We start from the raw sequence: 27,453 nt of genomic DNA on the forward strand, positions 1-27,453 counted from the left end.
CCCTCCTTGCCTGACCTCCAGCTGACAGGGGCGGCGGGGAGGAGGGGCGGAGTGACGATGACACACACACACACACCCTGCACAATACTCTCACCTCTAGCCAGTCCAGGTGGCCAAGGAACTAAGAATGGGACAAGAACTCAGTTTCCCACATAACAATGTTGAGTGAAACCACTAGGCCACCAGGTGAGCCAACTAAATGTGCCTGCTGAATGATCCCAGATTTAAGGGGATTTGGTGTTGCCAGGAATCTGGATGTGAACTGGAAATAATCTGCAGTTAAGATGTGGAAAATACAAGTTTGGGACCAGATTTTCAAAGGTGGGGACAACAAGTGGGCCCACAAAAATGGACAGGTGCCCCGAGACACCTGAATTTGTATGAACAAGTGTCTTTCTGGGCACATTTTATTGCAACCTCCTCTGAAAATCATGTCCTTGCTGTGCAGTGCAGGAGATGTTACTTGCAGTAATTCCCTCAAACACCATCCACTAACAGATAGTCTTGATAAAATATTCTTACACAGAATTCCTCTTTCGTTCCAACACACCCAAGACAACCCCAGCTAACACTGAGTGAATGCTAGTATGAGTGGATGTCCAAGGTGGCCTCCATCAGCGTGTAAGGTTGGGTTCTGTGACACAGAGGTGTTAAATGCACTTGGCTTTCAGCTGTGGAGACCTGGGTTCAAATCTTGGCTTTAGCTCAGAGAGCCAATTCTATAATGAAATAGCTATCCATAGGGGGAAAAGAAATTCCATAGTCCGTTTCATTCACTCCCCTTGGGTTTAAATCACTGATCAAATGGCCAGAACGCTGCAGCCATTAGACGATCTGAGAAATATACCACTGTACAAAGCATTGAGTGCACTAAGCAAAGGTATAAAACCAGCTTTTTTTCCTAGCAGTCTCAGATAATTCAGGGAGACTTTCTGGGCTCTGAGACCCAACATTAGGTCTGATCCTGCATCTCCTTTCTAGCTCTCCCCTTGTTTTAGTGCGTGGATGGGAGAGAGCCTCATTATCTGGTATAAAATAGAGATGCATGGTCTGTCCATGTTGATTTCTTCCTATTAGGTAATGTCACCCATCTCTCTCTGCTCCTCCCCCACCCCCCAGGTTACCAAAGTACGCCTGTCACTTCATTGAGATGTGTTTGATGGTAACAGCAGATCATGGACCTGCCGTATCGGGAGCCCACAACACCATTGTCTGTGCAAGAGCTGGGAAAGACCTGGTCTCTAGTCTCACCTCAGGCCTTCTCACTATTGTAAGCATTTAACATTTGAGACATTGTCTTTCTCCTTACTATACAATCCGATTTTTACTTGCGCTCCGTAGCAGTAGTGACCTGGCAGCAAGTCAGAACTTGGCATGACTCCTGTGCCATAGACAAGGCTGAGCCCCGCTTACTGTCTCGTCAGTTGTCCTCCCCTAATTACTCTGTCATTGATTAAAACATTGGCTTTATGTTGAATCCAATACTAATGAGGAGTAGCTGGGGAAATACATTTAATGAAACTGGATCAAGTTAAGAGCTACTGGAAAATATCTGTGTGAATTGGACCCTTTCATCTCTAGATTCATAGATTCATAGATTCTAGGACTGGAAGGGACCTCGAGAGGTCATCGAGTCCAGTCCCCTGCCCGCATGGCAGGACCAAATACTGTCTAGACCATCCCTGATAGACATTTATCTAACCTACTCTTAAATATCTCCAGAGATGGAGATTCCACAACCTCCCTAGGCAATTTATTCCAGTGTTTAACCACCCTGACAGTTAGGAACTTTTTCCTAATGTCCAACCTAGACCTCCCTTGCTGCAGTTTAAGCCCATTGCTTCTTGTTCTATCCTCAGAGGCTAAGGTGAACAAGTTTTCTCCCTCCTCCTTATGACACCCTTTTAGATACCTGAAAACTGCTATCATGTCCCCTCTCAGTCTTCTCTTTTCCAAACTAAACAAACCCAATTCTTTCAGCCTTCCTTCATAGGTCATGTTCTCAAGACCTTTAATCATTCTTGTTGCTCTTCTCTGGACCCTTTCCAATTTCTCCACATCTTTCTTGAAATGCGGTGCCCAGAACTGGACACAATACTCCAGCTGAGGCCTAACCAGAGCAGAGTAGAGCGGAAGAATGACTTCTCGTGTCTTGCTCACAACACACCTGTTAATACATCCCAGAATCACGTTTGCTTTTTTTGCAACAGCATCACACTGTTGACTCATATTTAGCTTGTGGTCCACTATAACCCCTAGATCCCTTTCTGCCGTACTCCTTCCTAGACAGTCTCTTCCCATTCTGTATGTGTGAAACTGATTTTTTCTTCCTAAGTGGAGCACTTTGCATTTGTCTTTGTTAAACTTCATCCTGTTTAACTCAGACCATTTCTCCAATTTGTCCAGATCATTTTGAATTATGACCCTGTCCTCCAAAGCAGTTGCAATCCCTCCCAGTTTGGTATCATCCGCAAACTTAATAATCGTACTTTCTATCCCAATATCTAAGTCGTTAATGAAGATATTGAACAGAGCCGGTCCCAAAACAGACCCCTGCGGAACCCCACTCGTTATGCCTTTCCACTGGTTTAAATCCAACCCCAGAAGGGTAGTGACCAAAAAGTGACCGCTGTTTGACATTCCTTTATGTGAAATGGGTTTGGGTCTAGGTTTGTTTTGTATTTTTTGTCTACATCACAAAAAATACCATCACTATTAGCACTAACTGGCCCCTTTTTATTGGGAGTCTCAGGCTATGTCTACACTACTGTGGTAAATTGACGTAAGTTAGGCAACTCCAGCTATGTGAATAACGTAGTTGGAGTCGATATAGCTTAGGTTGACTTACTGCGGTGTCTACACCGCGCTGGGTCACCGGGAGACACTCTCCCGTCGACTTACCTTACTCCTCTCGTTCCTGGCGGAGTACCGGGGTCAACCGGAGAACGCTGTGCCATCGATTTAGCGGGTCTTCACTAGACTCACTAAATTGACCCTGGGTGCATCTATCGCTGGAGTGTTGATCCCACGGTAGTGTAGACATAACCTCAGAAGTGACCAAGAATTAAATGGGCCTTTTAATCTTATTTGCCTTTTTGTCCCTAGAGGTAGTAGGTCACATCTCTAGTTGTTGTTTACAGTTGTTCAATGAATCCCAGCTGGCTCTTTATCTCGGACTCCTGCATAGTCTAATCCTGTTTTCACAATGTCCCTGTTGTGGGGATGGGGGGTGCTGTGGGAGAAGGGATCTTGTTCATGCACCTATTGTAACATGCTACTGTAGAAATCTTTGCTGGAGTTCAACTTATGTATGCTGGGCACAGGGAGACCGATTTGGTGGTGCGCTGGATGCCGCAGCTAAGATGTTCAGTAAGGCCTTTGACAGTGGTATTATCCCTATGGAGTTCGTCAACAAGATGAAGAAAGAAGGGAAACTGATCATGGGCATTGGACACAGGGTCAAATCAGTAAGTAACTTACCTTGTTTTAGTAGGGCTTTCTTCAATGGGAGAGGAAAATGAATAGAAGAAAAAGCAAGTGGAGGAAGGATGGCAACTTTTAGAAGTGGTTTCTGGACTAATCCTTAAAATAAATCACTGACACACGTATGTTAAGTGGCCTTTGGATACTCGGGTGATATGTCATCAGTAGAGAGAGCAGTTCAGCATTGTTTAAGCAGTTACTTTGACAGCCCTTAACATTTTTCATCTCTTACAGTTCAGTTTTTGGTCTTCTCCATTCACAGGCCTTACAAACTTAAAACTAAATTTCTAAATTGAGTACATTTCATTTAAAAAAAAAAAAAAAGCCCTATAAGGACAAAATTTAATTACCTTGGCTTCAAACAAAGGGTTTATTTGAGTTGATAGGTACAGTAAGATGTGCACTCTTACATGCGTGTCTGGCTGTTACTGCAAATAATATAATGTGTTCTTAAACGTGCAGATAAATAACCCAGATATGAGAGTTCAAATTCTCAAGGACTACGTGAAGCAGCATTTTCCTGCTACCCCACTACTGGACTATGCACTTGAAGTAGAAAAAATTACAACTTCCAAGGTAAAACACCCCCACTGCATTTTTGTTCTCTATTACCTTGAAGAAAATAATCTTTTGGGGTCATTGCTGGAGTTTTGTTTCTGTGTTTTAACTGGAGAGGGAGTAATGCATTGGTGCTAATAAAAACCAGAGAGACACAGCACCAGCTTGGAGACAGGCACAGCTACAGGTTATGCTGTAGCTGAAGTGAGCCTTATACACCAGGAGAGGCCAAACTGCCAGCCAATGATAGCCCACAGCATGCTACAGAGTAGCCTGTGACTGCGCTCCTCATTTAATAAGGAGGTGTAGTCTGCAGAGATGCTGGGTCCCGGCAGAAGTCCACCTTGAACTGGGTAGAGCCGCATGCAGATGATGAGGGGGGAGTCCCCATCATTCAGATTGACAGACTAGACCTCTGCGTTACAAAGTTTGGGTGTCCCTTATTGCATGCAGCCTCTAAAGCAGGGGTTCTCAAACTGGGTGTCGGGACCCCTCGGGGGGTCACAAGGTTATTGCATGGGGGGGGTCACAAGCTGTCAGCCTCCACCCCAAATCCCACTTTGCCTCCAGCATTTATAAGGGTGTTAAATGTATAAAAAAGTGTTTTTAATTTATAAGGGAGGGTCACACTCAGAGGCTTGCGATGTGAAAGGGGTCACCAGTACAGAACTTTGAGAACCAATGCTCTAAAGCATCCTAAGGCCCTTTGTGATGAAAGTTGCCGGATGAGTGCGAGTTACTAGCAGTTAACATTTTTCACTTTCTTCAGAAACCAAATCTTATCCTGAATGTGGATGGCTTTATTGGAGTCGCCTTTGTTGATGTGCTCAGGAACTGTGGCTCCTTCACCCGGTAAACACTGACATATCTTCTCTAGCTGCTGTATGAAGTTGGGGGGAGAGGGTACAATCCTGATGCCATTAATGTGATGCGAGTTTCCCCACTGCCATCCAATGGGGCCAGAAGTTCATCTGACGTTTGCAAGGCACGGCACCCTGCAGAAGCCTGGTCTCTCTGCGAGGGGAAGATTTCCAGGAGAACTGGGCCTTGAATTTGTATTGGGGGTGGTTTAGAGCTGCTCTGGGAGCCACTGTACCAAGCACCCTGTTCCCAAGAATTGTTTGGCTTTTATTGCAGGGAAGAAGCAGATGAATATATCGACATTGGAGCCCTCAATGGCATCTTCGTGCTTGGCAGAAGTATGGGGTTCATTGGTAAGTTTCACATGCACCCAAAAGCCCTATTATTGTGATGTTCCCCATCATCACCACCAAAAGACAGCTCATACCAACCCCTTAATTCTTCACACCAGTCCTGACTGCATGTGGTGCATCAGCCACACTCCCAGCCCAGGAGAATCTGCTGGGTTGTTAGAGCTCCTGAATGGGTAACTTTTGAACAATAGTTAGGATTCTCACCCACCCCCCTGGAGCTTGTAGTCATGCCTTAAAATAGGAGTAACTGGATCTCATGCTTCAGGATATAATGATCATTTGTGGGGCCAGGAAGGGACCTAACAAGTTTCAAGGCAAGGTCAGTCTGGGAGGAATGGAAACTTGGATTGCTGCATGTAAAAATCACTTTCATTTTAGGACACTACCTGGATCAGAAGAGGCTGAAACAAGGTCTGTACCGTCACCCGTGGGATGACATCTCCTATGTTCTACCAGAGCACATGACCATGTGATAGCCAGTAGCATTGCTTCAAAACAGAGAAGCAAGTCGCCTGCATGGAAGACCGTTACATATGGGACTTAAATGTAAAGGCCATAGGTTTATAGAAATCAAGAACTACTGTGCAAAGCAGCTGTTCTATAAGCATAGAAACTGATGCAAATAAAACCAAAAGTGTGAGATTCCATATGCTACCTGCTGTATTTCATGCTTGGAAGCAGTTGAACTTTGTCTCTTCTCCCCAGCCTCTTTTAATTTTTCTACTCGTTTTATTTTGTGTGTGTTCTGACAAGATTTTAAGATGGGAGGGGGGGTTGTTTTTTGCTCATGGACACAGCTGCTTTTGACTTGAAGAACTAGACATGTTAGCTTGAAAATAAGTTGTAACCTTCCTGACAAAAGGAGGAACCAAAACCTGAAGAATATTGTTACCCATCAGCTCTGGGTTGGGGTTCTCTCGTAGGTTGTTTTTCAGCTTTGTTTGCTCTGTGTTTACTCTACCGCCCAATAATATCCTATGTAGTGGGACCACTGCTGATATAGCCAATGCCATTCAAACTTTGGTGTAGTAATTTAAAATGTAAAGTTGTAACATATACTCTTGGTAAAACTGTGAAACTACCTGTATTGCATTTTCTATATTTACACGGCCACCACATTACTTACAGGAATCGCTGGCCCCCTACATTATCATTAATTATAGTTGCTATAATAATCCTACTTGTCTCTATATTATTGTAACCTAACTTAAATAAACAATACATTAATCATTTTTAGCTGGATTTTGTATATTTTCAGTGCTGGCACCTTGAGATTTGTTTGTACTGAATCTTACTTTACACAGGGAAATAGAATACTTTAAAACACTGAGTAACCTGCATTCTGCAGATCTATGTCTACTCTCTTTCTTCGGGTTTTCCTTCTGAAGATCAGGCCCTCAGTGTCTCCAATTGGGCACCCCAAATCAGTAGCCACTTCTGAAAGTTTAGGCCTTAATGTGTAGCAGCAAATGGTCAAAATCATAGCAGTTTTTTGTCATGTGTATGAGATAAGCTACTGGGGACAATATATAAGTACCTGGATAAACTTGGCAGAAATGGGCAAGATCTTACAGCATGAGTTAAGATGCAAGGGGGAAAAGGTCAACATACCTTTCTGCAGTTTGCTTAATTAAGGGACTTAATATGTATAAATGCTCCAGTAACACTGCATGAAAGTTGGGGTGCTATATCGTATTGCATTAATAATCCCAATGTCTAAAGTCATTTAGAGTAAGATGAGCTGTAGTTGATTGAATCATGGTGACAAAAGTAAACTCTCAACTCACCTGCACTATAAATAAAGTACATCCTGAAGACAGAAAAATTAGTAATGCCTTGTGCCATCCTAGTAAAGACCCTATGCTGCAAAATTCCCCAACGAAGAGAGAGAGAGAGAAATTGAAATGAGGAGAATATGGTTCAAAACTTCCCTCGGGCTTGATAGGCTGCATGAGATTATGGGTAAAGGTATACTTGAGCTTTGACCGGTGGGTACCGTAGGTAGGTAGCATTTGGCACAGATACAGCAAGTGCTGTCTACACAACTGGATTCCCCAGCAATGGGATACACACTGTAAGACAGGTCTCCCTATTTGGGAACCTCTATCAAATCACACTTCGGCTGGATGTATCTTTTGTAATATTACTTCAGAGGTGACACAATGGATTCTAATAAACCAAGCCCCGTGCCACTTGCCTGCAGCCTGCGTATTGCAGGTGGGAGAGGTTCCAGGTGCAAGAGAAGTGATGTGTCTGGACTGACGAGGCTATCCTATCCCAGCCAGCCCTAGGATCTCTGCTGCCCTTAGCCCAGAGCCTCGGCCCCCACCAGCCTGCCCCCTTGCCCTCGCTGTCCAGCCCCCCATGCAGCCAGAGCCCAGTGCGCCGAAGGCGCAGTCCTACCTGCCTCTGTTGCTTGTGTCTCCAGCAGGGAGGATGCCGGGGAGCAGAGCAGGGCCCCAGCGTGACTTTCCTCAGGCGCGCCAGCCCCACGGGCCTGGTCCAGGGGAGGCCCACGGGCCTGCTGCCAAGGGGGAGGGCTGGAGCCCACCCCCCATCGTGGGGTAGGAGGGTTGGGCGGGATGCTCAGTGGGAGGGACCTGCTGGCTCAGAAATGGGGGAGAGGGGCCCCTGCCGTGACAGGAGCCACTGAGGGTGGGCAGCGCCTGGCTGCCCTCCACCAAGGAGACCTGGGGGGATGCTGTCCGCTCCCACCACGCTACCTGAATCTGCCCCTTCCTCGTGCCAGTGAGGCAAAGCCACACACCTCCAACCTACTTAGCGCCCTTTTACACAGAGGGAAACTGAGGCAAGAGGACATGCGCGCGCATCCCCCCCCGCCCGAGTCCCCAGCGGGATTCGAACCGGCGGACCCCGCCTCTTCTCGCTCCCTGCTTCTAGAACTCCCTGAGGAGAAAGCGAGGAGGGGGCGGAGCCGAGCCCGCCGCTTTCCCGCGTAGAGCTCCTCCCCCGTCAGCGTGCCGCTGACCGCCCGCGTGAGGCGGCGCGCGCGCGCGCGCGCCACCGCCGCTTGTCGGGCTGCGCGCACGTTCAGTGACGTCCTTCCGGCGGCGCCCCTGGGAGCCGTTGGCTAGCGGGCAAGATGGCGGCGGCCGCCGCGGCCTCGCCTCAGACGCAGCCCGGCCCCGCGGGGGAAGGCGCGGGAGAGGCGGGCCCGGAGGGGGCCGGCGGCGGCGGCCCGGGCGCGGAGGGGCCCGGCGGCGGCGGGGAGCCGGAGGCGGAGGAGTTCGCGTGCCCGGCGCACTGCAGCGAGCTGGCCTGGCGGCAGAACGAGCAGCGCCGCCGCGACCTCTTCTGCGACATCACCCTGGCCTTCGGGGGCGGCGCCGGGCCGCTGCGCGAGGTCCGCGCCCACCGCTCCGTGCTGGCCGCCGCCACCGACTACTTCACCCCGCTGCTGTCGGGCGGCTTCGCCGAGTCGCGCTCCGGCCGGGTGGAGCTGCGGAAGTGGAGCTCGGAGGGGGGGCCCGAGCCGGACACGGTGGAGGCGGTGGTCGGCTTCATGTACACGGGCAGCATCCGCGTCAGCCCGGGCAACGTGCACGAGGTGCTGGAGATGGCCGACAGGTGAGGGGGCGGGCCGGAGGTGGGAGGGGGCGGGGTAGCCGACAGGTGAGGGGGCGGGCCTGGGGCGGGGGGGGGGGGGGGGGGGGGCGGGAGGTGGGGCGGGCCTGGGGCGGGGGGGAGGGCAGGGGTGGGCCGGGGTAGCCGACAAGTGAGGAGGTGGTCCGTGGTAGCCGAGAGGTGACGGGGAGGGCAGGAGGTGGAGGTGGGCCAGGGTGGCTGACAGGTGAGGGGAGGGACAGGGCAGAAGGTGGGGGAGGCAGGGGGGAAGTGCAGGCGCCGGGGGCTGAGGTGGGCGGGGCTGGGGTAGGCCGAGGTGGCCCACAGATGAGGGGCGCGGGGAAGGAGGTGGCGGCTGACAAGTGAATGGAGGGAAGAGATTGGCTAGAGGCTGCCCAAGGCAATCTTCCCTCCCACCCCCCGCCCCCCATAAAACTTCAGTGTGTTGCCATCCCCCCTCCCCATAGGCCTGTGGTAGACTTGGCCTGGCCATTTCACTGTCAGATGAAGGGGTGGCTGCGCCAAATTTCAATGAGTGGCGTTTTGATCTAGTGCAGCATGGGGCGGCACTCAAATTTGGGGTGGCCAGGCTAAATCTGTCACCCTAGTCAGTGGTCTGGTTTGTTTGTAGCTAGAGTGGTGGGTGGGGGGGGGAGACAGGTGAGGTGGCAGGGAGGCGGAGTGGAGAAAGGTAAAAGCTGGTGTAGTACAGGCGCGCAGGTGAAGGGGCAAGGGAGAGAAGGTGATGGAGGTGGCTAGTAAGTGAAGTGCAGAAATAGTGGGTTGGAGGTGGTGGGCAAGACAGGGAGTTTGGAGGACAGCAGCTACTCATAAAGTGGTTACATTGGAATGGGGGGGAGGATGCTGGAGCTGGCAGGGGAGATGTGAAGGGATGACCAGTAGTGGGGGTGGAGCAGTGGCATGCTCTCCTGAGTCCTATGTCCTTCCTATAGGAGCAGGATCATGTTATCCCATATTCTCATCTCTGTACCCTCGTAATTAGCCAAATTTTACAGCTCCTGAATTCTCTGAAGATGAAGGGATCAAAGCTTCCCTTCAGGGAGGGGGCACACGTCATGCACAGCATTCCTAACCTCCAAAGAGCTTCCCTGAGCTGCACCCTGGAGATTGGACATACCAAATTCATCTCCCTTAGGGGATAATTCACTAGAGGTTACAGTGGACTAGTTGGAGGCATCTGAACTTAAATGCACTGATCTAATAGGTGCCCCCATTCCATCAGCGGTTAATATACCTAGTAAACAGAGCCAGTATTGCAATTTGGCTTGCGGTCCTTGAATGTATCTGTAGGCTACAAGATGGCTAAAGGGAGCTGTTAAAAGAACAATTATGTAACATTGACTTCCTAAAGTACATCAGGAACTTGGCTGTTGTGCAGTATAAACACATTTTTGTTAAAGATATATGATTGGATTTAACCTCACTCCCCTCAGTTCATGTCTTAACTCATCTTTGTTTGCTCTTCAGGTTTTTATTGATGCGGTTAAAGGAATTCTGTGGAGAGTTTCTGAAGAAAAAACTGAATCTCTCCAACTGTGTGGCTATTCATAGCTTAGCTCATATGTATTCCTTGAACCAGCTTGCCCTGAAAGCCGCAGACATGATAAGAAGGAACTTCTGCAAAGTTATCCAAGATGAAGAGTTCTACACATTACCCTTTCACCTCATCAGAGACTGGCTTTCAGACTTGGAAATCACAGTGGACTCTGAAGAAGTTCTTTTTGAGACTGTGTTAAAGTGGGTTCAGAGAAACGCTGACGAAAGAGAGAGGTACTTTGAAGAACTCTTTAAACTGCTCAGACTGTCTCAGATGAAACCCACTTACCTTACCCGGCATGTCAAATCTGAAAGGCTAGTATCCAGTAATGAAGCCTGTCTTAAATTAGTGTCTGAAGCTGTGGAAAATCATGCCCTGAGGGCTGAGAACTTGCAGTCTGGTAATTTACAACATTCTGCTTATCCTGTAGCATTGCTGCCTCGCTATGGGCAGAACATGGATGTCATCATGGTGATCGGTGGTGTGTCAGAGGGAGGGGATTATTTAAGTGAGTGTGTGGGGTATTTCATTGATGAAGATAGGTGGGTAAACTTACCTCACATACATAATCACCTTGATGGACATGCTGTTGCTGTTACAGAATCATATGTTTATGTGGCTGGCTCCATGGAACCTGGCTTTGCCAAGACTGTAGAAAAGTACAACCCCAACAGAAATGTCTGGGAGCAAGTCTCTCATCTAATAACCAGAAAGCATTCTTTTGGCCTCACTGAAGTCAAGGGGAACTTGTACAGTATTGGTGGACATGGTAACTTCAGTCCTGGCTTTAAAGATGTAACCATTTACAATCCCGAGCAAGACAAATGGCACAACCTGGAGTCAGCCCCGAAGATCCTTCGTGATGTCAAAGCAGTCACCATAGAAGATAGATTTGTTTACATTGCTGCTCGAACCCCAGTTGATGATAGTGAAGATGGTTTAAGGGCAGTCATTACCAGATATGACACGGAGACAAGGCACTGGCAAGACATCGAATCTCTGCCACTCATTGATAACTACTGCTCTTTTCAGATGTCTGTTGCCAACACAAACTTTTACCAGACAGCATCATGCTGCCCCAAGAGTTACCCCATAGATAATGAAGAGGCTAAGAGAAAGATCTCTGGCAGAATACCAGAAGAGATTCTTGAAAGTTTACCTCCAGAAGTTCTTAGCATTGAAGGGGCGGCCATTTGCTATTTTAAAGATGATGTTTTCATCATTGGTGGGTGGAAGAACAGTGATGATATAGATAAGCAATACAGAAAAGAGGCCTACCGTTATTGTGCTGAGAGAAAGCGATGGATGCTTCTCCCTCCCATGCCGCAGCCTCGCTGTAGAGCAACAGCCTGCCATGTAAGAATCCCATTCAGATGCTTACATGGTACACAAAGATACCCTATGCCGCAAAATTTGATGTGGCAGAAGGATAGAATACGGCAGCTGCAGGAAATACATCGGCATTCTTTAAGCTTGCGAAGAATGCCTCGCTCACAGATTGAGTGCTAATTCCTGGAAGACCATTCCTCTAATAAACCTGGTTTAAGAAATACGGTGCTATCTATTTTGTAAGGCTCAATACATTGCCATCGTATATTAGGATTTGGATAACTGAACTGGTTGCTGGTTTGATGCATAAAAGTAACATCTTTACTTAAATACTGAGGATGGGAAATAGTTAACAAACACCTAAAATCCCTCTCTCTTGTATATCATTGAGAAGAGCATACAGTAGCCCAGGAAAACTAAATTCCTATTAAGGGGATGTGATGAAATGCCTGACACTTTAAGAAAATTTGATGCAGAATCTGTTAATTCTCTTGTCCAACCCTCATTTTCAAGGATTTATATGGAGTTAGTCTGTCAACAATTCCTTCAATTTAAAAAACAAACTCCAGCTGTATTCTTAAAGCACCAATTTTATTTGCACTTACATATTGATATTCCTTTAGCTTCTCTTCTCCTGAGTAGCTGAAATTCACATACCATTGGCATCCGTGCACTTAGTTCTCCAAAACTGAAGGCACATGCAATAGTTAGGAATACCTGTTATATAAAAATAAAAGCACAATCTTTTTTCATAAAATTACTTCAGGAGGTTTCTCTGTGTGTTAAATACTTTGTTTCTGTATATTGTAGAAATGCCAGAGTTTACTTGTAACAAGTGATTGGTAAAACATCAGAGACTTACTAAAATGGCATTTGAGACAGCACTTGGGATGATTTCACTATCTGGACATCCTTCATGTTTCTGGGTCTCTTCTTTGTCAGCTTGATTAGAAACTTAGACAAACAATCAACCTGATTAAATGAGTGAAAACAGTAAAAATGTTAACAGTAAAAAAGTAACTGTCCACTTCTAAAATATCTGAGGACATTAGGGATTACTAAAAGCAAAATTATTTCCTAGCGGGATATTAAAAACGGAGCTACTTGAAGGTTTTTTCCGAACATGGCACACATTTAATTCCAGTAAGAGTTTGAAAAATGAACCTGTATCCAGCCTGCCTTTGACAATCAATACTTTTTTGCCATCGATATATTTTCCTCTATAAACTTAAGAGTAGCAGCGCCACTCTTCCCTGACAAATTAGCACTTGTGTTTCTGTTGAAGTGGAACAATCAGTTCTTGAAATCTAATTGCCAATAAGAAGCTCTTAGTGATCTTAAGCCTGCACAGTCTTCAAATGTTTGAATTCTCCATTTATTCTGTTTGCAGCATTTATAGACGGTTGGGGTGAAATTAAGCTATTTAATTTTTTGACATCTGAGATTGTTTTATGAATAGGGCCATGTTGGTTCTAGATTACTTAATACAATATTCTCTAAGGGAAATATCCAACACATTGCCCCATGGAAGTATCATTGCCCAGAAGTAACCATCCAGCTAAGCCCTCTCCCCTTATTCTCATCGCAAAAGTTTCTCAATTATTTCTTGTGAATTCCATTGTCCTTTCTACCTCCTCTTTATTTAACTGTTTGGATTATTTCCACTGTAGGCCTAACTCGGGATCTTAGGGAGAGGCAAGGAGTAGTAACAAGGGTATCCCAAACATCCACACAATCGACCATTGCTGAGAAAGCTGCTTACTTTCTCTTGTTCGTTTTATGGTCATCTTAAATGGGGGCAGGTAATTTTGGAAAGCTCTTCTAAACATTTTACGCTTTTTAAAAGTTTAACTTTCTGAACTGACGCGTCTCGTTTTCCAATTCAGCAGGCAGTCTAGATCATGTCTGAAATACTAGGTAAGTCTTTCAACTGCATGATGTGTACAGGTTTTTCTGACTTGCATATGACCCTTAATATTTCCTCTTGAAATTCACTTGACATTTTCTGTATCATTAACTTGCCTTGCTGTAATATTCAGACTAATCCAGGCTTGTAAAAATTACTATGAAAATGTAACAACTTAGATACAGTCTAATCATGTGCTAATACCATCATGTTGGATTTTACTTGGCTTTCGAATTACGCTGCAAGAGCAAGCGGGCAGGTCAAAATTTGCAAGGCGCAGGCCTCACCTGTTCAAGAGGGGAAATCAAGTTCAAGGCTGACATCCAGAAGTTGTTGGCTCTGAAAGACCTGCATGAACTCATTTGGCAAGGTGCTGATGAATGTAGTTTATCAACAGCACTGATAGAGCATTTGGTTGTAAAATATCACGATTATCATATTTTAATTGCAATCTAAACAAAATCTTTGGGTTGCATATCACCATAGATCAACCTAGGCCAGCGGATGCACAAGCATGATCTTGTTTGGTTATAACAAAAATTAATAATAGCCCTTACCATGAAATAACTTGGCTTTTGTACATCTTAGAGATCTTAAGATTCTTAAATGAAGATGTAAAAATAACTTCATGCCCGGGTGGTCTAACTTGTGAATGCCAGCCCTGGTTTATCGTGTGATGCACTTTATCTCCCTTCCAGTGTGTTCAGTTTGCATGATGAGTGATGGGCACTATGGAGCGTAGTCAATTTCACAGCAGTCTTTTTTTTTATGCCAGTTCCAGGGGACCTCTTCATTTTTAAATAGGTTTTTTTACATTGAACTTATGTGGCTCAATGGCATCTGCGCACATGTTTTTAAACAAAAAGTCTAACTGCCCATTGTACACAAAGTAGTAGTTATAAGATGTAGAAAACTTAAATGTGTGTTGACTGTGGATCTAGCTCAGTCCACTAACCTGTCAGCCATTTAACAAGTTCCTTGTGGCCCTTGATTGGCGTAGTGTAGTGGTACATGTACACTCTTCAGCTATAGTTACAGCAGGGTAGTTAAACTAACAAGAATCTTACACCTATATCCAATAAGGATAACTAAACTGACTCCTATCTTTGTCTTTCATTAAGAAAAAAATCAGGTAGAATATTCAGACTATTCTGCTGTTTAAGACAATCGTATCTTTTTTTGCTGTACTAAACACATGCCATGAAATGCATGTTCTATGTCCTATCTTTCTGTTCAAAATATTAGTGAAGTAGCGTAAACCTCTGACCAGCTAGACTGGCAATGTAATCATTTTTTAGGTGCCATATGTGTACATAGTATTTTATAACAACCTGAATGGTCTATTAGTAAGTAAATGTTTTGTATGTATTTTTAATACTTCTCTGCACAAAGTTAGAGAGACACCACCCCAAACATATAGAATATATGCCATCTTTTTAAATGCACTAAGTATTCTCTGCTACTGCTTATTGATGTTATCCCCAAATTATTTTTCCATTACAGTAAACAATAAAATAACAGGACTATTGCGTCAATGTATATTTAAGTTTACTAGAGGCAGACTGCATTGTGCAGATTAACAAAGTTTAAGGGCCTTTTGACCTGAAATTACAATAGTATACTGTAGTGTTAGACTTGTTTGTAAAGGACCCAGTTAATATAAGTGTATTTGTATGGCTTAGCTTTATTTTCAGCCACTTCTCAAATAGAAGATAATCATCTTTAATATAACCAGTTTAGGGGAAGCTTCCTAATACAAGCACTCTTGAGGATATAATCCTATAAAGTACATGAATGTTAAATGTAGAAATAACTAGAAGTCCTAGATATTCCTCATGGATCCACATCACTCTGGATCCCATGACCTATAAGGCAGCTGTTCACTTCTGCAATTGCTTGGATAAGCAGTACCCTCCATACCGGGAAGAATTACATTGCTTCCTGTAAGGTAAAGTAGAGTTTCTGTTTGAAACAAAGAATATTGTAATATTTAAGTCCTTGAAACTAAACATTGTACTAATGTTTTGTTGTAATAAAAGTTTTTTATTTCTCTATTATTGTGGTCTTCCATATGCTTTTTTGCCAGGTATGCACTGTTTAGCACTGTAACCCATGTTTGTAAATGATAGATGTCTGGCTCCATTGAATGAAACAATTTCCAGGACTGACTATTCCTGTGAGTTTGTATCCAATTGCTTTTATTTTAAAAAGTGAATACATACAGTTCTTGCTTAGAAGACTTTATTAGCTAGGTGGAGCTATTCATACAGGTAGGGTACTTGTCGAAGAGGAGTATTTGACTTCATCTCGCTGTGATAATCCTATAAAGTTGTCTCGTCTGGCAGCGTACTCCCCAACATTGGCTAGTCCTGGCACCACACAGCAGCTCAAAGCACTACGGTATATGCTCATGTCATGGGCATCATACCACTCATCAGTCTTTTCATCGTAACATTCAACATTGAATGTGGTAGTGAAACCATTAAAGCCACCCACCACAAACAGAAGGTCATCCACCACTTCAATGCCAAAATTACTACGGGGATTAAACATGGTTGGGATTGTACGCCAGGTGTTGGCAACTGGATTGTAGGCTTCTGCACTCCGAAGACGGTTGGCGCCGTCAAAGCCTCCTACCTGTAGACATCAAAGAAATATGGCGTTTACTAGCTGAGGAAGGGCTTATATTAGGTGGCTGAATTGTTACATGGGTTTAGGACTCATGCATATTCAAGTAGGCCAAATTCTGTGCATATTCAGCTTCATTGACTAGAAGTGTGAGTATTCAGCACTTCTGAAAATCAGACCTTAATTCTGCATATTCACTTACTGCAGGCTACTACTTTGTTCTTTCTAGTTATGGTAAAATCTAACTGCCAAAAATGTTTATTGGAATAGTTAAATTTTACATTCTTACATCTAAAGGAGGCAAAGGCACAGGATGTATATGAGTTAAGTAGAAATAATCCAAAATTCACTTAAAAACTACATGAAGAGAATTGTAAGGTTGTGAGGTCAAGCGTTCAAAGTGGGGAAATAACAAATAAGGTTCCAAGTGCAACTTTAACTTTGCCCCTTTTGCATATAACAGTATTCCAAATTACATCGTACTATTTCTCAAACACAATACAATTCAGTTTTCTACAACCTTGGATATGTGTAGCCTCTTGTCACAATTGATGCCGCCCTGTTTAAAATATTCCGTTATCTTTCTGACTTCATATAAATTCTCTTGGGTATTTATTTCGAGAACTGTCAGTACCAACCTTTCTCAGCTGGCATTAAGTCCTTAGATGTTGCTGGAGGTTAAACAGTTGAGCTATAAACATGGCTTATGTGCAGCCTATTTTAGGTGAAATTTTGGTGAATGAGACAGCTGAATAGAGTAGTTACCTATGAACTTAGGAGACGTTCATATTCTAAACTTTCATTTTCTCTAGGTTGTTCATCTGGGGTATGTTGTAAAAATGTCCTCTTCATTGTATACAACATTCTACACCTGCATCTAAGGTTTTAGGAAAACTTTTATATTGTATTTGAGGATATTGATCTTACTGCATGTACACAAAGGGATGAGTATAACTTAGCGCAAAAGTCCTAATCTGGAACTAAATGCCTAAGGAGAATCAGAAGACCCTATTCCATGAAAATGTGAAGAGCTGATGAGTGCACACTTCATTCACTGAAGCAAGAGGAACCTTAGAGTTATGACACCTCAGGAATGGAGGTAGTTCTTAACTCTTAACAAAACATGGTGGTTCTTTCAAAAGTTTACAACTGAACATTGACTTAACACTGCTTTGAAACTTTACCATATAGAAGAAAAATGCTGCTTTCCCTTTCTTTTCTTTTAGTAGTTTAACACAGTACTCTACTGCTCTTTGGTTTTTTGGGGTTTTTTGTCTCTGCTGCTGCCTGATTGTGTACTTCCGGTTCCAAATGAGGTGTGTGGTTGACTGGTCTGTTTGTAACTCTGAGGTTCTTCTGTATGTTCACTGCATCTGCCTCACTCAATTCCCACCTTAACAGCTGCACCATAGGTGAGATAGCTTTCCTCTATATGCTGTATATGTACAGTCAGAGCCATCCCGTCCATAGGATGAACCAGGGCAACCACTCTGCACTTTGGGGGGCCCCATGCTTTGGGACACAGGGTCCAGGGCAGCCTGGGGGGTTAGCGGGGGGCCTGGTGCTGGCAGCAGCGAGCGACCCGGCCCCAGCCCGCCCCGCCAGCTCCCAGTATTGCTCAGGGAAGGTGGCGGAAGCTGGAAAGAGGTGGGGCAGTGGCTTGGTGGAATGGGGGCAGAGCGGGGGCTTGGGGGAAGGGGTGGAGTGGGGGTGGGGCCTGGGGCACGGGGGGTTGTCCCGGGCCCCACACCCTCCTAGGGACGGTCCTGTGTACAGTGGTAGCCTATTGCTCATGACACTGGTTAAAAATAAAGACTGAGTAGGGAACATCCAAGAACTGCATTTCTCAAGGTATTGGACTTGTTAAATGTCTTCAGTAGGACCATGAAAGACATTTCTCCATCAGGGCTAATTCTCTGCCAAACTTTATTTCAAAGCTATAGCTGTTAAAATTATTTCACAACTTTTTTTAGAGGTATGAAGCGGCTGCCATATGAGGAGAGATTAATAAGACTGGGACTGTTCAGCTTGGAAAAGAGATGACTAAGGGGGGAGATAGAGGTCTATAAAATCATGACTGGTGTGGAGAAAGTAAATAAGGAAGTGTTATTTACTCCTTGTCATAACACAAGAACTAGGGGTCACCAAATGAAATTAATAGGCAGCAGGTTTAAAACAAACAAAAGGAAGTATTTTTTCAAACAACGCACAGTCAGTCTGTGGAACTCCTTGCCAGAGGATGTTAAGGCCGAGACTATTACAGGGTTCAAAAAAGAACTAGATAAGTTCATGGAGGATCATCAATGGCTGTTAGCCCGGATGGGCAGGGATGGTGGCCCTATCCTCTGTTTGCCAGAAGCTGGGAATGGGCAACAGGGGTGGATCACTTGATGATTCCCTGCTCTGTTCATCCCCTCTGGGGCACCTGGCATTGGCCACTGTCGGAGGACAGGACACTGGGCTAGACGGACCTTTGGTCTGACCCAGTCTGGCCGTTCTTATGTTTTATATTTTAAATGAAGGAAAAATGCATTTTATTCTGCCCCTTTTCAATAAGTGGTTGATTCTTTTTCGCTCAACCTTGCCTCTTGAAATGTGACCTGTAGACAGAGAGTGAATGAAATGTATGAGCACTGCTCCAGCACTTTAACTAGAGTGAAAGCCACACATACATCCACCATAATGAAAGCTGACAGCTGTCACCTTACCGCATAGACGTGTTCTCCGTAAGCTATTACTCCTATTCCACTTCTTCTGCTTCTCATTGGTGCGATTAGCGTCCACTGGTTTGTCTTAGCATCATATGCTTCAGCTGTGAATAGGCATTCATTTCCATTGAACCCACCACATATATAGACCTGTTTTAAAAAGATTACAATATTTCTATTTGTGGGGGGGAAATGAAATGATCCTATCCTGTTTTGGAATAGCCTCTTTTCCTGGGCCAGGGTTAATGCAAGTGCAGTGATCGACCACGGGGGAACTGAGTTTGGACTTCTGTTTCCTGAGATGGGAGTTCTATAGAAGTACTAGGAATCCCCTAGCTCAAGGGGTCGGGACTCCTCAGGGGGTTGTGAAATTATTACCTGGGAGTCGCGAGCTGTCAACCTAAACCCCGCTTTGCCTCCAGCATTTATAATGGTGTTAAATATATAAAAACATGGTTTTAATTGATAAGGGGCGTTGCACTCAGAGGCTTGCTCTGTGAAAGGGGTCACCAGTACGAAAGGCTGAGAACCCCTGCTCTAGCTGAGTAAGAGGTTGCAGTCCCCTATTCTAATCTTCTCCACATTCTTATGTTCGTGCCCTTCTGTTCTTGGACAGCCCAAGGTCTGTCGTACCAGAGTCTAAAGGGTAAGTTGGGAAGTGAAGAGCGACAGATTGACTGGTAAATTGATCACCAGTCCAGTGGGCGTGTCTGTTACACTTGCCACTGCTACAGCTCCTTTCAGCAGGATTTGCAAAGCACGTCACAAATATACTTCACAGGCCTCCTCTCCCCCTCCAAGGGCCTGCCATAACTGGGAAAAACAGACTGGTGACGTGCCGCTGAATCAATGGAAGAGTTGAATTACAGCCCCAGCATTCCTGATTCCTAGTGTCCCCTGCTCTGTTACACGCGGACTCAGTACTACGCCGGCCTCTAGGATCCTGAGCTGCTGCATTTCCACTTTTTTTTAAACCCTGAAAACATTTAACTTCTACAGATTAATTTTTAAAAAATCATCTTGCCACATGCCTGCTTCTAGCAAATATACCAAATAAAAAATATTTTTGCATCTAAAATTGCTCTACAATTGTGTGAGCAGTTCTTGCTCTGACAGATTTTTGCAAGCATAGCTCTATAACAGGAAAAAATATTAATCAGATATCAAATATTAATCAATATTAATTAGCACATGTGGAGTAAGTCTCTCTCCCATCTACTAGCTTTGGGCCTCCTAACCACACCTCGGCGTCCGTGGGAGTGCTCACATCAGTCCTGGGACACTGATTTCATCAGCTACATTCAGAGAAGGGGAGCGGCTACAAAAGGTACCTTTGCTCCTGTTTCCTTTTAATGCTTACGTTTGTATTTTTCCAAAGTTTGTAATTGGAGACGCTTATGAAAAAAGATTAACAAGCGCTGGCCAATTTGTGTCTCCAGACCACGTCTCTACAACTCCTGAAATCAACAGCTGTAGCTCAAAAGCTGAATTTTGCTCTGGACTAGGAGCCACTTCCCCTTTACATGCCTCTTGCTTCCCCTTCCCCCCTTTGCCTTATCCATGGAGCCTGTCAACTGTAGGTGCTTAGCACAATGGGGCCCTCAGCTGAGCTTAGCCCCTACCCTAATGCAAAGAGTAATGCATGTCCAGGCTATTGTACTTATCGGCGCAGACAGCACCTCCATCAATCTATGGTGCTGTATCTTAGGGCTCGTCTACACCACAGACACCACAGCAGCACACGTACAGCACTGCAGGTGTGCTGCTGCAGCCGTGTAGTATAGACATTTGCTACAGCAACAGAAGGGGTTTTTTCCATCCCAGCAGTTACTCCACCCCCTCGAGAGGCGGCAGCTACACCGATGGAAGAATTCTTCCATGGATCTAGCGGTCTCTGTGCCGCAGCTTAGATCGGCTTAACCACGTCTCTCGGAAGTGTGCATTTTCCACACCCCTGAGCGACATTTCTGGGTCGACCTAAGCTTTAGGTGTAGACCAGGCCTTAGTGTTAAGATGTATTTGATCTTTTTTTTTTTTTTTTCAGGACGTGTGTGCTGGCGTCGGTTCTTTCTGCGTTCCAATAAATCCCGGTGATTCTAGAGGCGACTATTATAACATGCACCGTTTAACACTACAGACGGCGGTTTGGTACCAGTCCTGCTCTCTTGCTCACCAGAGGCAGCAGCTGCATTCCGTAAGCTCAAGTCCTTTTTACCTTTCCATACAGCGTGGTGGCGCTCGCGTCGCTTCTCTGTTCGTGCATGGGTGCAATCAGCGTCCACTGGTTTGTCTCTGGCTCGTATCGTTCTGCTGTGTTGAGCCGCACGTAGCCGTCGAACCCTCCCATGGCGTAGATGAAGTTGTTAAGAACGGTGACGCTCACGTAGCAGCGTCTCGAGTGCATGGGAGCAACCTGGTGCCATGTTTTCTTAAGTGGGTCAAACCGTTTGACGCTATTAAAATAGTCCACACTGTCGAATCCTCCAATGATATAGACGTAACCTTTTAAATAGGCAGCACCGTGGTAAGCACGGGGGCTTTCCTGCTGACATGTGACATTCACCCATCTGTCTGCCCGGGCGTCGTACGTTTCAATGGCATTGGTTGGGCTACCCCCGCTCCATCCACCAATAGCAAACAAAATTGCATAGGGCAGGCGAGGCCTCGTGAGCGGGTTGGTGAAATCGGAACTTGAGGGGCCGTTCATGTTGAGATCATACATGGCTTTCAGTGCATTTATGATGACAGGCTTGCATTCCTCACTGTCCTTTACATAGTCGTGCATTTTAACGTTGTTCATAAAATACTCCGCATGCATCAGCGCTAGTCGAACCTGGAAAGGCAAAGGGGAGGCGGGAATCAAGATGGAGAGTGGGTAGTTATGAGAGCCGTCTCGGGATGGTTTTTACGTACTACGGGACTGGCCAGCTAGAAATAGTTTGATTTCAACCATGTTGGAGCAGGGACTCTGAAAGGAAGACTGGCTAGCTGAGAGGCTTGTTAATGGGAATACCGTACTTTCCAGGCCCTCACAGGTCACTGCTTCAAATCAGGCCTGGTTTTGGCACTGACCGAAGGCTGTTCGTAGAATCAGAGAGCAAGAGAACCTAGGAGGACATCTAGTCCATTCCATGGCATCTCATGCAGGACTACCTCCCTAGGCTGTATTTTCCATGGGTTTGTCCAAGTCTAGTTTTAAATCTCTCAGGCCACAGGGCTTTCCCTCCTTTCCTTTGGGAGACTATTCCTTAGCCAAAGACATCTTTATGCTCCCTAGTACCCCACCAAATAATTCCTCCCTTGGCACATTCACCCCAGGTTTGTAGGTGTTTATACCGTCTCTACCCCCTCCCCTCAGCCATTGCTCAGCGAACTTATACACACTTCATTCTTTTAATCTTTCCTCATCAGTCTCTCCCTCTGGGTCCCTAATCATTCTTCTTATAATGTGATACACTTCCAGTTTCTCATCTATGCCCTTCTATAAAGAGGCAGAACTGAATGTATTGTTGCAGGTATGGATACTTCAGATTCACACAGTGAGAGGGGGGCTACTTCTTATCTATGACACGATGTTTCTGTATAGGAAACCTAAAACTGCATTGGCCTCACTTGCTACTGTATTGCATTGCATAGCTAATTACATGCCTCCAAACTTCCTTAAGACAAAGTCAAGTTTGCCCAGTGGTGCCTTGTGCCCTTCCAGAATGTGGAGAGCGGCTAACTTCAATTTCTGAAAACCAGAAAATACTAAGTTATGGCAGACGCCACCCCCACGATGCAGTCTTAACTCTCTGCCCCCCTGGAGAGGTTCATAGCCACTTGGAATGGGTGAGAAAGGGCAGTGCAAAGGATAACAAACTACCAGTGGAAGTGGTGGATTCTTTATCCCTTGAAGTCTTTGGTAAGACCAGATACCCTTCAGTAATATGCCTTATTCAAAACACAGGTATTCGGCTCAATACAGTAGTAACTAGATTAAATTCTCTGTCCTGTGTGATACTGGGGGTCAGACTAGATGATCTAATAGTCCCTTCTGGGCTTAACATCTATTAATCTAGAATTAGATCTGTGGAAGGACTAAGAGCATGCCATTGTTTCTGTTGTGTTCCACTGATCTGAATTCCAGCACTGATCTGCATGCTCTCCCGCTGCGTTAAGTGGTGGGGGGTTCATTGGAGCAGCTTGATCCAGCTGCGACTATGATATGACAAGAGGGACGTGGGTACCTTGAGGGATCGCGTGTGCCTCATTTCAGCGCTAAATTTTCAGCAGACACACACAAGAATGCCTTCTTGCCATGGGTGTTGTCACCGTGGTCTCAGAGATTTCGGGAGTGGTGTAAAGGGAAGTAATCCTTGGGACCAGGGTGAAGGGGTGATTCAAGTTTCGCAGGTCTGGGGTGGTTTGTGTGTCTGAGTGCAGACCAAGTGTAAGTAGCTCCTGCTTGCAACCCTTGGCCTAAACCCTAGTTTGGCCTTAGCAAGGAACACATGTTGGCCTTTATCCCATGCTCATGTGATCTATCCATGAGGATAGAGTGCTAGTGTGTGTGATTGGTGTGTCTGGGCTCTGGTGAGAGGGCCGAATTAAGATTGCAAGGGGGGCGTTCATCCATCTTATCTTGTTTTTTCCTGGGTCTCAGAGGTTTAAGTTAGCCACTCAGCATTTTGGAAAGGCACAAGGCACCACTGGGCAATCTTAACACTGCGTTAACTAAGTTTGGGGGGGATTTAATTTCCTTGGTTTAAAGAAAAAGTCTTGGTACCACAGTCCAGCTTTCCCCTTCCACAGCCTCTGGCTCCCTGGCAATGATTTGCTGCTATCCTGGTCAGCCCCCATGCTTGTGCAACGCTCTGTGGACTCTCCAGGCTCCCTCACAGGGATCTGATTACAGGATTGGGGCCTACAGGCTAGCTTCAGTGTGGGAAAATCTTTGCACAGCCACTATCTCTTATACATTTCCTGTGCATTAAAAGGAACTAACTTCAGTTTAAGGAGCTGCTACTCTAGCCCCTTTCAGCCACCCACCGCTGTTTAGCAGGCATGAGAGAAAACCAGCAACAAACTGACCTTAGGCAGCAAGGCTGAAATGTACTGTTTCCTGTTTGGGGGATCATGGGAAATCCATTTGAGAATGGCCTCGAACACTGCATCTTCTTGTTTCACGTTGAGTTCGTCCTTTTCAATGATGTCTTTAAACTCATTGACCGAGAGCTCTAGAAACTCCGTAGACACCTTCACCATTTCCTCGAAGTTATGCAGGATGAACATGTAGGCCGTCTGCCGCAGGTCCGGGCAGTGGTAGTACTCTGTGAACTTGCAGATGCCGATGCAGTTTTCCAAGCACAGCTGAGACTTTAAGAACTCGCAGCACCCCCTGACAATGCCCATGATGTTGAACTGGTCTGCTGCAGCCAGTAGCCGCTCCACATTGTCAGCAGTGACTGGGACTGTCCTAGTATAGGCATACTCAATAATTAGCTTCATCATGTCAGGGGAAATGCCAGGGATATTATACACTCTCTTCTCCGTGTTGTTCCAGCCACTGGTAAACAAAGCCCTGGAAAATGAAGCAACACTTTAACCAAACAGCCTATATAAAATCTACTGTTTTACGTATACATCCCTTCTTCACCAGCTCACGCTCCAGGGGGATAGACGACTCGGGATGAGCAATGGCAGGCTGGACCTTTTCACCTTGGGTTTTAAACCAGACTACAGGATAATGACCAAAATCTCATTGGCTTGTTGGCCTGTGTTAAATGAGTTGGGGCCTTGGGGATAGTTCCCAGTGGATAAGTAGCCACAGAATGACTGGCTGCCTTGTTGCAGCAGAGACAACGGAAGGAAACTGAAATCTCCTCTGGCTTACGTGGCAGGAAGCCGGGCATCTTGGCAGGGCAGTGTAGGGAATCCCAGAATGGCCCTTCCCATGCTGTTCCTGCTCTGTGGATAAATTCTGGACACCAGTTTCCAGGGCTATGGTGAAATATTAGACTGTGGCCTGATACTGGTTTCTAGGCCATTATCGGGACTCTGGCTAAACAATGGATGCCAGTTCCAGGGCTTCCGTCCACCCCAAATCCATTTTAAAACAATGACGATAGACAAGCAAGCCGTCATTGAGCCTGTTCCCTTGCTTGGCTTGCTTCAAGCACTGACCTAAAGTAGGAACTGCAGCTACATAAGATGTTCTTGTGGGCATTGAACTCTAAACCATTGACTTTGATGACCACATCACAGAGTTTGCCTTCCAGTCGAAGCTCGTTGAAGACTGTGCAAGCCATAGCGCTCATCTTTCTCTCCATGTGGGGGTGGGAGTACCCCGCTGAAGCCGAGGTGTCATCCATGTCCGTAAGCCTGGAGACAGCAGAAGAAGCTCCTCTCCGAGGCGCTACTGGGCTTTCTCCTTCCCCCTCCTACATGTTCTTTGAAATGCGTATTTAGCCCAGAAGTTCCAGAACACGCCTGATAATGAGATCATTGACAGGGCCGGGTTCTAGAACCTTTCCTGCACTTAGCAGCAGCTGGGACAGTTGCCCTAGATCAGTGGGGCTGGCTGCAATGATAAATTGTTTGGCGACTTATATTTGCATCTCCCGTCTCCTCTGCTTGCCTGGCACCACAGCTACATTGGAGCTTGAATTCCAAATCCGTCTGACGTTTCACAGTTACTGCACAATGGCTCTCGGCCTTGTGAGACTGCATAATGACGTCTGTGGAGACAGTTTTCCTCTATCTGGAGCGTCTTAACCATTATTATGCCCATTTTACAGATGGGGAAGCTACAGCACAGAGAACTTAAGTGGCTTGCTTAATGCTACACAAGTCAGTGGCAGAGCCAGAAGTCAAGCTCACCTGATTCAGCCTGGTGCCTTACCTGCTGGATTGCGTATGCTGCCTGCTCTCTGAAGGGGCAGTAGAGTCCTGCAGGAGGCCAGAACAGGAATTAGGAGTCAGTTCCTGACTTTGCCACTGACTCACTGTCTGACCTTGGGCAAGTCACTTCTCCTCTCTGCGCCTCAACATAGCCATCAGTAAGTAATATGGGCAATGAAAAAAGCATGTTACTGAGGATTTGTAAGGATTCGTTATTGTTTGTAAAGTGCGTTGAGATCTGTGAATGGAAGCAACTAAAAATGCAGTTGGCTTTATTTTGTCTTCAATTGAATGAAGTGATGTTATTTAGGGTTGCGTTGCAGGAAGTTCAGAGGCAGTTTCCAGCATGACCCGGTTTTACTTTTGGTGTTGTGAGATAAGAGCTAGTTGCCTTAATGTTCAGTTTCCTGTCTTTTGACTCTGTTTAATAACTTAACTACTGAGTGACCTTCTAGCACTTGTTGCAATAGGCTGGGCTCGTGCCAGCTAAAAACAACACGGGTCTGTGACAAGCCAAGTTGCAGCAGTTACCTGCTGTGTTTGTTCTGGGAACGATTTACAGTCTCGATACTGTTTGTGGGCAATGGGGAAGTGGGAGAGCCTGCTGGCAGTGAACCTTGTGACAGGTGAGGGCCTGAGCAGGTGTGGTAGTGAGCACCTGCAACGTGTGGCCTCTAACAACGGCAGCGATGGTGCGGGGTGCTCTGCAGCTCCTGGCAGGCTGGGCCCTAGATTGCACAAGATCAGCTTTCTGCAGCCCGCCCCGGCCCACCCTGCACTGGCAGATACACTGGGTGATGCCAGCCCAGCAACTTCAGGGGCTGAACGGGGCTGCCCTGCTGTCCCCAGGGGACAGGGTCACCGAGAGCCACAGCTGGGACGTCCTGCAGTGACGGAACATATCCAGCTCAGCCCTCTACCCCCGCCCCCCATGAGCCCGTGCCCTCAACGCAGCAGCACTTGCATCCTGACTCCCAGCCCCCCCAGTCCTAACAAAGTCCTGCCCCTAACCTAACAGACCCCCAGACCCAGACCCCCAATCCTAACACAGTCCTGCCCCCTAGCCTAACAGACCCCCCAGACCCCCAATCTCAGACCAGCCCCCCAATCCTAACACAGTCCTGCCCCCTAGCCTAACAGACCCCCAATCTCAGACCAGCCCCCCAATCCTAACAGTCCTGCCCCCTAGCCTAACAGACCCCCAGACCCCCAATCTTAGACCAGCCCCCCAATCCTAACGCAGTCCTGCCCCCTAACCTAACAGACCCCCAGACCCAGCCCCCCAGTCCTAACAGTCCTGCACCCTTGCCTAACAGCCCCCCAGACCCAGCCCCCCAGTCCTAACAGTCCTGCCCCCTTGCCTAACAGACCCCTAGCCCCACACTCAGCCCCTAATCCCAGACCAGCCCCCCAAGACTAACCTAATTGACTCCCCCCAACCCCCAGGGCTGGCTCCAGCTTTTGGGGGGTTAAGACGACCCGGACGTGCCCCCCTCCCATTGGCCGCCCCAAACACCTGCTTCCTTTGCTGGAGCCCGCCCTGCTAGGCCCAGCCCCGCAGTTTAAACTACCAGCCCCCAATCCGGACCCAGCCCCGCCCCC

The 27,453-nt window shown here is 46.3% G+C and overlaps 4 protein-coding genes across 5 annotated transcripts in view; 3 read left to right on the forward strand and 1 right to left on the reverse strand.

Moving 5' to 3' along the window:
* Positions 1 to 6,491, forward strand: part of ACLY (ATP citrate lyase) — a 35,932-nt gene extending 29,441 nt beyond the window's left edge. For both annotated transcript variants that reach the window (XM_024193447.3, XM_024193448.3), the window contains 6 exons: positions 1,120 to 1,270; positions 3,324 to 3,467; positions 3,946 to 4,059; positions 4,811 to 4,893; positions 5,179 to 5,255; positions 5,634 to 6,491. In XM_024193447.3, coding sequence (XP_024049215.1) covers positions 1,120 to 1,270; positions 3,324 to 3,467; positions 3,946 to 4,059; positions 4,811 to 4,893; positions 5,179 to 5,255; positions 5,634 to 5,728 — 664 coding nt within the window. In that variant the 3' untranslated portion in view covers positions 5,729 to 6,491. The remainder of the gene's footprint in view (positions 1 to 1,119; positions 1,271 to 3,323; positions 3,468 to 3,945; positions 4,060 to 4,810; positions 4,894 to 5,178; positions 5,256 to 5,633) is intronic.
* Positions 6,492 to 8,358: 1,867 nt separating this feature from the next.
* On the forward strand, positions 8,359 to 15,688 carry KLHL11 (kelch like family member 11). Its single transcript, XM_026654660.1, has 2 exons — positions 8,359 to 8,843; positions 10,329 to 15,688. The coding sequence occupies exons 1-2, from the start codon at positions 8,359 to 8,361 to the stop codon at positions 11,905 to 11,907; spliced, it is 2,064 nt and encodes a 687-aa protein (XP_026510445.1). The 3' UTR covers positions 11,908 to 15,688.
* A 207-nt stretch (positions 15,689 to 15,895) lies between these two features.
* KLHL10 (kelch like family member 10) lies at positions 15,896 to 24,477 on the reverse strand. The gene is made up of 4 exons (XM_026654879.1): positions 24,043 to 24,477; positions 21,185 to 21,802; positions 18,970 to 19,119; positions 15,896 to 16,270 (listed from the first exon to the last, which is right to left on the reverse strand). Exons 1-4 carry the CDS (start codon positions 24,460 to 24,462, stop codon positions 15,896 to 15,898), a joined length of 1,563 nt encoding a protein of 520 aa, XP_026510664.1. The 5' UTR covers positions 24,463 to 24,477.
* A 1,919-nt stretch (positions 24,478 to 26,396) lies between these two features.
* Positions 26,397 to 27,453, forward strand: part of NT5C3B (5'-nucleotidase, cytosolic IIIB) — a 12,536-nt gene continuing 11,479 nt past the window's right edge. Inside the window, exon 1 of the mRNA XM_026654862.2 lies at positions 26,397 to 26,477. The gene's annotated coding sequence lies outside the window, so the exon portion shown is untranslated. The remainder of the gene's footprint in view (positions 26,478 to 27,453) is intronic.

The sequence above is a fragment of the Terrapene carolina genome, unplaced genomic scaffold (genome assembly GCF_002925995.2).
Source record: "Terrapene carolina triunguis isolate 2854851 unplaced genomic scaffold, T_m_triunguis-2.0 Scaffold193, whole genome shotgun sequence".
Taxonomy (NCBI): domain Eukaryota; kingdom Metazoa; phylum Chordata; order Testudines; family Emydidae; genus Terrapene; species Terrapene triunguis.

Coding starts and splice junctions, on each gene's coding strand:
- KLHL11 (XM_026654660.1), top strand. CDS start 8,359: ATGGCGGCGGCCGCCGCGGCCTCGCCTCAGACGCAGCCCGGCCCCGCG. Junction 8,844..10,328: donor GTGCTGGAGATGGCCGACAG/GTGAGGGGGCGG, acceptor TTTGCTCTTCAG/GTTTTTATTGATGCGGTTAA.
- KLHL10 (XM_026654879.1), bottom strand. CDS start 24,462: ATGATGAAGCTAATTATTGAGTATGCCTATACTAGGACAGTCCCAGTC. Junction 21,803..24,042: donor TTTCAGCCTTGCTGCCTAAG/GTCAGTTTGTTG, acceptor TTGCCTTTCCAG/GTTCGACTAGCGCTGATGCA. Junction 16,271..18,969: donor ACGGAGAACACGTCTATGCG/GTAAGGTGACAG, acceptor TGATGTCTACAG/GTAGGAGGCTTTGACGGCGC.